Below are 9,632 nucleotides of genomic sequence, written 5' to 3'. Positions count from 1 at the left end.
TGCACGGACTTCTCATTGCGGTGGCTTCTCTTGTTGCAGAGCACGGGCTGTAGGCGTTTGGGCTTCAGTAGTTGTGGTGCACGGGCTTAGTTGCTCCATGGCATGTGGGATCTTCCCAGACCAGGGCTCGAACACATGTCCCCTGAATTGGCAGGCGGATACTTAACCACTGAGCCACCAGGGAAGCTCCCCTCATTGTAGTTTTGATTTGCATTTCTCTAATGATTAGTGATGCTGAGCATCGTTTAATGTGTTTGTTGGCCATCTGTGTATCTTCTTTGGAGAAATGTCTATTTAGGTCTTCTGCCTATGTTTGGATTGGGTTGTTTGGTTTTTTTTGATATTGAGTTGCATGAGCTGCTTGTATATTTTGGAGATTAATCCTTGTCAGTTGCTTCGTTTGCAAATATTTTCTCCCATTCTGAGGGCTGTCTTTTCGTCTTGTTTATGGTTTCTTTTGCTGTGCAAAAGCTTTTAAGTTTCATTAGATCACATTTGTTTATTTTTGTTTTTATTTCCATTTCTCTAGGAGGTGGGTCAATAAGGATCTTGCTGTGTCAAACTTGACTCCAGAGTCTGAACTCCTTTTCACACTCTTCCACATAGAGTGTTCTGCCTATGTTTTCCTCTAAGAATTTTATAGTGTCTGGCCTTACATTTAGGTCTTTAATCCATTTTGAGTTTATTTTTATGTATGGTGTTAGGGAGTGTTCTAATTCCATTGTATACTCTTCCCTCCTTTATCAAAGGTAAGGTGACCATATGTGCGTGGATTTATCTCTGGGCTTTCTATCCTGTTCCATTGATCTATATTTCTGTTTTTGTGCCAGTACCATACTGTCTTGATTACTGTAGCCTTGTAGTATAGTCTGAAGTCCAGGAGTCTGATTCCTCCAGCTCCGTTTTCCTTTCTCAAGATTGCTTTGGCTATTTGGGGTCTTTTGTGTTTCCATACAAATTGTGCAATTTTTGGTTCTAGTTCTGTGAAAAATGCCATTGGTAGTTTGATAGGGACTGCGTTGAACCTGTATATTGCTTTGGGTAATATAGTCATTTTCACAATATTGATTCTTCCAATCCAAGAACATGGTATATCTCGCCATCTGTTTGTATCATCTTTAATTTCTTTCATCAGTGTCTTATAGTTTTCTGCATACAGGTCTTTTGTCTCCTTAGGTAGGTTTATTCCTAGGTATTTTATTCTTTTTGTTGCAATGGTAAATGGGAGTGTTTCCTTAATTTCTCTTTCAGATTTTTCATCATTAGTTTATAGGAATGCAAGAGATTTCTGTGCATTAATTTTGTATCCTGCTACTCTACCAAATTCATTGATTAGCTCTAGTAGTTTTCTGGTAGCATCTTTAAGATTCTCTATGTATAGCATCATGTCATCTGTAAACAGTGACAGTTTTACTTCTTCTGTGTTTATTTTTAAATTATATGATAAGTGATATTAATTTCTATTTATGATAGTGATATAAAGTTTCCTTTTAAAAATAAATGTATTTAAATAAGTTTAAGTAAAATTGTTTTGATTAAAGAAAATATTAGCTAGAAGGCCTACTGACAGTACATGAGTATGGCAAATGGTTCAAATGTGGGGCCTAGTGATTTCAGCTAACGTCAGGCCCCTGCTCCCCTCCTACCGCTGCAAGGCCAGGGAATGTCACACCTGTCCCCCAGCAGGCATAGCTCTGGGCCTGCAGGAGTTGGGGACTCACCTCATACTGCACCACAAGGGACACTGTCTTTCTCACGAGTTTGACCACAGTGTTCACGGCTTTGTTGACCAGTCCAATGGGGCTGGAAAAGGGAGGAAACTGATAAAGCTCAGTGAAGTTGGCAGAGCAGCCAAGCAGGAGAAGTGGGAAGAGAGTGGAAGATGATGGGACACCTTGAAGTCAGGTGACTTGAGCCTCTATCCAGGGGGATCATCACTTAGAATCCCATGTCTGACCAGCAGCTCACCCCAAAACCCCATGAGTCTCATCACAACCTTGAGACCTTATCCATTCATCCATCCATCCATTCATCTATCCATCCATCCGTCTATCCATCTATCCATTCATTCATTCATTCAACACATATTTATAGAGCACCAACTATGTGCCAGAAACCAAGTGAGACTGGGGACACAGGGATGAGCAAAGCACAAGCACCTCCTAAACTGGTACCTAAATAGTATATTAAACAAGTTTGGCTAAGGCTGGCTCCTTCCCACCTGCAGCTCTCAGCATAACTGTCACCTCCTCAGAGCAGCCCTCTGTGACTGCTCGTCTAAGGGAGGGCTTTGTATCATAGTACCCTGTTAAGTGTGCTGCTTTGCCCAGGGATCATTGCAATGTGACACTTTCCTTGTGAGCTCTTTATTAGTGTACTGAATGCTCATCTGTCTGCCTTTCCCTCAAGAGAATAAGCTCCATGAGAACAAGTTCCTTGTCTGCTGTCACCAGTACATTCTCCAGAGCTCAGAATGGTGGCTGCCTGGCATGTAGCAGATGTGTAATACATTTTTGGCTAAAGGAATAAATGAAATAAACATACAATTAAATATATAATGAAAACTTGTGACAAGAACTCAGAAGGGAAAGAGTAATTCTTACAAGAGAGAATAGGAGAAACTTTGTTTTAGACCCTGAAGAATGAGACGTACATTGCGATGGCTTGGGGGAAAAGGTGTTCTATGTAGCCAGAGCAGCCCGTGCACAGGTTTTGAGGCGGGAAGAAGTTTGTCTGAGGCTCAGAGCAAAAGCTAGCACGTCCAGGGCAGAGTGGGCAAAGGGGAGAGCACAGGGACATGAGGGTGGATCCAGACGAAGCAGTGCCTAGGTGGCCCTGAGGAGGGCTTGGGATTCCACCCAAAGTGGAGAGAAAAGCCCTGAGAGAATTTGGAGCAGCGGAGTGGAATGCCATTTTACAGATATGGACACTGGGACACAGAGGGCAGGATGAATTCCCTGGGACTCTGGGCAAGGCTGTATTCACCAGGGCTCAGGCATTTGGACTTACATCTCAGTCTTTCCAAGCAGTAGTAGGCTGTGGAGGCTTTCTTTGGTTTGGGGGGGTCTTTAGGCAACCTATGATCAGATTCCTTGTTGGAGTAGGATGGATTGACTTCTGCTCATGGCTCAGCCTTGTTCTCTGCCAAAGGCAACCTTCCCCCAGCCTTCAGCTTCCAGACCACTCTTCCTCTCCCAGCCATGAGCAGAGTCAGCCTTTCTCCCTCCACCCTCTTCCCTGGGCTACACATGCTCTTTCAAGCACACAGTTTAAGATGTAGATTTTGTGGGTTACCAGAGATCAGTGATTTAAATGGAGAGGATTGTTTTCAAGATCTCATTTTGGGAATTTTCCAGTGGTTTGAGGATGATTTGAGGAAATCTGAAATTAGAGCCCATGGAAGGTATTTACTCCTCTTTCTCCCTCCTAACTGGAGGCAAGAAGGTAAACACAGTTTATTATTATTATTATTATTAAGGGACTTTATATAATAACAAAAGGGTCAGTTTTTCAAGAAGGTATAGCAATGCTAAATGTGCATGCACCTAACAACAGAGCTTCAAAAGCATAAAGCAAAAACGGATAAAGCTGAAAAGTGAAATAGGCAAATTCACAGTTATGGTTGGAGAGGTCAACACTCGTGCCTCAGTAATGGGAAGAACAAAGAGACAGAAAGTCAGCATGGATATTATTACTACTGAGAGCTTAGTATGTGCCAGGCTGAATGCTAAACACTTGCATTTTCTCATTTGGTCAGCACAGTACCTATGAATTAGGTATTACTATCATCCTCAGTTTACAGATGTAAAAACTGAAGCTTAGAGAGGCTAAATTGGTTACAAAGTCACAAGTTAGTGGCAAAGCAAACTTGACACAAGAGTCTGAACTCCTTTTCACCATACTATGCTCCCTCCCAGGTATAGGAATAAGGTTGAAATTAGGGGTCCCAACTCCTCTGGGAGCCCTGCTCTGCTGAGATGGGTGGGCCTGACCTGTCCGGTAAGGTGAGTGAGATGTTGGCTGGGTTGTTGGTGCATTATTCCACGATCACTATGGAGACACCAGTCTTGGCATCAGTTTCAATGCTCACACTAGTCTGGAGGTCCAAGTTGAGGCCCAGGTCGACAAGCTCACCCAACAGAGGCCTGCAGGAAATAAGATTCACAGTGAACAGAGATCTAGAAGTCTGTTCACATTGCCCACTTGAGTTTCTCCATCTGTGTGAACATTATATGGCATGTCTATGGATAATGTCAATATGGTCTATTTTCTTTATGGAATCTACTTTTTTACATTAAGAGTTTATTCACCTGGCCACATGGGTTTGGTTCATGTGATATTTCTATACAGTATCACACTGATGATTAAAATAAAAATAATAGTTAACATTTATTGAGCACAAATTCTGTGTTAGGTGTTTCAAAAAAACTATTTTACATGGATTGATCCATTGAATCATTACACCAATACCATGAGGGAAAAGTACTATTATTGGTACTGGTACTGGTATAGAGAAGTTAAGTAACTATCCCAAGACCTCATAGCTAATGAATGATGAAATCATAGTGCAGTTAATCTATAAAGACTCTTCTACACATCCTCATTTTCCTGTCTGTATCTGATTCCAGATTGGAGATCCATCGGCCATGCTGCCCTGCCTCTCCCAAACCTCAGATTCTAATGCCTACTCATAGGGTCAGGGTGACGTTAGTAGTGATGGGGATACTCAGGCTAGCGCCTTTGCCATCAGGAGTCACTTCAAATTTGATATCCAGGATGTGGACATTACTGATTTTCAACCTGTGCAAAAACCACAATTCACCCTTGTCACTCCTCATGACAGCCATTGCTGGGCACTTCTCTATGCCAGCATCGTGACGCGCATATGAGCCTCACCGACCTTGCCTGCTTTGGTCTTCATGAGAACCCTGTTCAGAGGTTTGAATCTCTCCATTGGATGGCGTGGCATACTGAGATTCAGACAACTGTGGTTTCCCCCAAGACTCCAAGGGTAAATATGTGCCAGAGCCAGAATTTGTTTTTTTTTTTTTTAATTGAAGTATAGTTGCTTTACAATGTTGTCTTAGTTTCAGGTGATTCCGATATAGATATAGAGATAGATAGAGGTAGATAGAGATATATTTTTTATTTCAGATTCTTTCCCCTTATAGGTAATTACAAAATATTGAGTGTAGTTCCCTATGCTATGCAGTAGGTCCTTGTTGGTTATCTATTTTATATATAGTAGTGTGTATATGTTAATCCCAAACTCCCAATTTATCCCCCCACAGTGCTTTCCCCTTTGGTAACCATAAGTTTGTTTTTGATGTCAGTGAGTCTGTTTCTGTTTTGTAAATAAGTTCATTTCTGTCGTATTTTAGATTCCACATATAAGTGATATCATATGACATTTGCCTTTCTCTGACTTACTTCACTTAGTATGTTCATCTCTAGGTCCATCCATGTTGCTGCAAGTGGCATTATTTCATTCTCTTTTATGTACAGCCAGAATTTGAACCCAGAACTGCTGGACTCCAGAACTTCATGTGTGGAGCCACCTATGTATTGTGAATTCTGGTTTCCTCTCTCCTGAAGGCATTCAGACTATATATACTCAGCTATTTTCAGAGAAGACAAGTCTTATTCCTTGGAAAAGCGGCTTCAGGAACCAGCAAACAGGTAGAGGTAAGGGTAAAGAGAACCTTCATCCTGACCCTGAAATCACAGAATGAGAAAGCCCAAACCCATGAGATACCCAGATAGGGCCTGCAGCCCTGCCTGTAATTTACCCAAGCTCTGGTAGAGCTGGCCTCAGACGACTTCCGCTCTGCAGGGACACACAAGGTTTATTCACCTTTGTGTCTTTGACCTTAATCTTACGTCTCCTAAAGATATGTATTCTCTTTTCCTGGAACAAAGATTTCTTCCATGAAGCAGCGACTCACCTTATAACCTTTTCCACTACTTGAAAAATTTTAGAAAGGGCTTTGTCCAACAAGTTCTCAGCTTCCTGGATCTTCTGCTGGGCCTCCTGCCAAGACGTGGATTCCTGGAGCGCCTCCAAGTCGGCCTTCAATTTCTGAAGGATAGTTGTAGAAACAATCTCCATTTAGTGTGATACACAACTTATAATGCAGCTTCGATGCACCAGATACTAAATGAGACCATTTGCCTATGTTATTTCATTTAATCTTTATAACAACCCCATAAAGTAGATATTATTATTATCTGCACTTTCAGATGAGGAAGAAGTAAAGGATCAAAAGGTTAAGAAATGGGCCTAGGGGCTTCCCTGGTGGCGCAGTGGTTGAGAATCCCCCTGCCGATGCAGGGGACACGGGTTCGTGCCTCGGTCCGGAAAGATCCCACATGCCACGGAGTGGCTGGGCCCGTGAGCTATGGCCGCTGAGCCTGTGAGTCCGAGGCCTGTGCTCCGTAACAGGAAAGGCCACAACAGTGAGAGGCCCGCGTACCACCAAAAAAAAAAAAAAAAAAATAGAAATGGGCCTAAAGTCACACAGCTAAGGACACCTTGTTCCTTCCATGCTGCCTTCACACTAAGATATACTTATCATTCATCAACAAAGCAATCAATCCAGTGACCAGGCAATAGATATTGACTGCACATCAGCTTCTAGTAGTGAAGCTCTAATGAGATGCTCACACAAACAAAATAAACTTAGAATAAACTAAGAAATGGAAACTCTAGAATAAAGGAAAAAATATGGCTCCAACTCATGAAAGTGGCAAATAGGAGTCCCTAGATGACAGCTTCTCAGCAGGCCTAGAAAGCAATAATTCATACAGGAGCAGGAGGACAGAGTGTCCTAATGGGGGATCTTCAGAGAAAAGAGGGATCTGATAGAGTAAATGGCATGGTGGAAGTAGAATGGCACATTTGAAAAGAATTAAGAATATATGTGCAGAAAATAATTCAAATAAGAAACAACAAGGCAACAACTCGCTCAAGGAGAAAAAAAGGCTACAAGAAAAGATATGTAATCATAGTGCAGCATAGTGCAGCTCTGCAATGGACAGTATCTATCTACCTAGTTATAATGACGCAAACAGAGACGGAAACTGGTCGTGTAACTAACTAGGTGACCTTGATCCAGACACTTCTGTTTCTGAGCTCAGTTTTATCAGCAATGAAATTGGAGAGTGGATCCCTTCTGTATCTTTGAAAGTTGCCTAAGCCCTGGCAAGGTTTGAAAGGCAGTCATGTACAGAAGTTAGTTTCTCGTATAAAGAATGTTTGTCAGTGTGCTGCTAATGTTTCCAGAAAATGAAAAGCAGGCCAAGTTCTTTTAAGAAATCATAATTATAAGGAGATATGATTAAGTAAAAAGGTAGGTAGTTTTAAAGCTACCTAAGCTAAGTAGGACTCAATTTCCAATCAGTTAATACAAATTACTAAGCTAATTGAATGACCCAACAGAAGAATATGCTAAAAATATAAATAAAATATTTGAGTTAAAAAAAAAAATTGAGTTAAAATATGTAGATTCTTTTGTAATTAGAGAAATGGTAAGTGAGATGAATTATAACCTTTCATCTGTGAGACTGGCAAAATATTTAAGTTTTCCATACCAGTGCTGTCAAGGGAGTAGAAAAAAAAGAAGACCATTGGAGAAAATGCTAACATAGGGGATTATTTGTCAATATCCAGTATAATTTAAAATGTGCATACCTTTTGAACTTTTGAAATGTCATTTTTAGGAATTTATCCTATGCATGTATTAGAAAATTTACCGTGATATAATGTGTAAAGTTTTATTTATTTAAGCATTGCTTGTTTCTAGAAAAATAAAAAATGAATGAACCAGGAACCAAATCACCACCTCTCTCAGGAAACCACCCATAAAGAGCAGCCCCTGAGGAAGAAAAAAAAGAAAAAAAGAAGTGATCAGAAGAGCCTGGGGCAGGACTGGAGTGGGGATGCGGACCTGCTGGAGGGTGGGCTTGGGGATGCAGTGGGGTGGGGGGTAGGCTGGGACGGGGTGGGACAGTGGCATGGACATATATGCACTGCCGGGCGTGGAGTGGATGGCTGGTGGGGGGCAACCGCGTGGCGCAGGGGGATCGGCTCGGTGCTTTGTGGCCGACTATAGGGGTGGGATGGGGGGGTGGGAGGCAGGGAGATGCGGGAGATGTGGAGACATGTGTATATGTGTGGCTGATTCACTTTGTTGTGGAGCAGAGGCTGGCACGCCATTGTGGGGCAATTGTGCTCCAATCGAGATGTCAAAAAAAAAAAAAAAAAAAGAACAAAGAACCAACAAATCACAATGAAAATGAAAACAGCAGGAAAAGTATTTGTCTCAAATGTTAGAGCAATGGATTATTATGTATAATATATAAAAAGTTTATCCTAATGTATAAAAATATTATAAATGCCCCCTTTATGGCAAATGAAATAAACAACAAAATGTAGATAGTAAGCAAACAGGGGAAAACGTTCAGGCTACAGCAAACTTCAAATTGAACAGCAAAGTATGTTTTTATATCAATTAACTTGGCAAAGAAGATGTAATAATATTAGTACCATTGTTTACAGTGAAATTGATGAATACATTTGACAGTGGATACAAAGCAGGAACATGGCAGTATGTATTGAGAATCATTAAAGTGTTCATACCCTTTGACCCAGTAAAAAAAATAATAATAATAATTTACCCTAGATATACAAAATTGTGAGAATGGGTAACAGTTTTTACCACTTAAATGACTTCTTTTAAATGAATAGATTGTACACTTTAAAAAAGAGCAGCCCCTGGTGGCAGCCTTTGGTAATACAGGCATAGTGTTTAGGAGGCAAGCTCCTAGTTGCCACTGATCATCCCTCTTGCTGACTCGTGTCCAAGTGTGCTGTCAATGGCCTCAAGTCCTTTACTGAGAACAGTTTTCAGCTTGCTCACAACATCATTGCAGAGATCCTCAAGAAGCGATGCTGAGGTCCCAGTGAGCAGGTTGCACAAGAGAATAAGTTTCCAAAGCTGAAACATCCTGTCCTGACACCTGGACAGTCATGGGAGGAACAGGAGTGAGAATTACCAGTAGAGAAAAGGGATCTTTGATGAACACTTATCACTCTAACACTCAATAGTCCTTTAAGATCGATGTGGTTATCTTCTCTCTTACAGGTGGGCAGCACAGGTCAGAAAGCTAGAGCAACTTGCCCAGACATACACAACCAGTGAGTGGAGGAGATGCTATATGACAAGTCACACTTGACTCCAAGTCAATGCTCTTTACACAGAGGTCCTTTGCACATGCTGTCTTCTCTGCCTGGAACATTTCCCTCTTCTTTGCCTGTTTACCTAAGTCACTTCTACTGACTCTCTAGCTTCAGTAAGACATCATGTCCTCTATGAAACCCAATCTAGGCCCCTCCCCAGAGTCTAGGTTTAGGGGGCCCCACTCCACCATTTTGCTGTCTTCATTCTCTGATCGGAGTCCTGGGTACCAATTAGTGATGACTTGTCTGTCTTCCTCACCACGCTGTGAACTCCTTAGAGGAGGGATTGTGACTTATTTCACTGTTGAATTCCCAACCCATAGTAAAAAGCCTGCACTTAGTACAGTACAACAAAATAAAGGTTTGCCAAATAAAAGTATGAACAAATAAAAGG

At 41.5% G+C, this 9,632-nt stretch overlaps 1 protein-coding gene across 1 annotated transcript; it reads right to left on the bottom strand.

The window, feature by feature from the left end:
• Positions 1 to 1,613: 1,613 nt before the first annotated feature.
• Positions 1,614 to 9,005, bottom strand: BPIFA2 (BPI fold containing family A member 2). The gene is given in 5 exon segments (XM_059038611.1): positions 1,614 to 1,803; positions 3,993 to 4,145; positions 4,693 to 4,800; positions 5,946 to 6,092; positions 8,872 to 9,005. Coding segments are annotated over 5 exon segments (732 nt in total).
• Positions 9,006 to 9,632: the final 627 nt, after the last annotated feature.

The sequence above is a fragment of the Kogia breviceps genome, chromosome 14, assembly GCF_026419965.1.
Source record: "Kogia breviceps isolate mKogBre1 chromosome 14, mKogBre1 haplotype 1, whole genome shotgun sequence".
Lineage (NCBI taxonomy): Eukaryota > Metazoa > Chordata > Mammalia > Artiodactyla > Physeteridae > Kogia > Kogia breviceps.
This window is presented reverse-complemented; position numbering and strand designations above follow the sequence as displayed.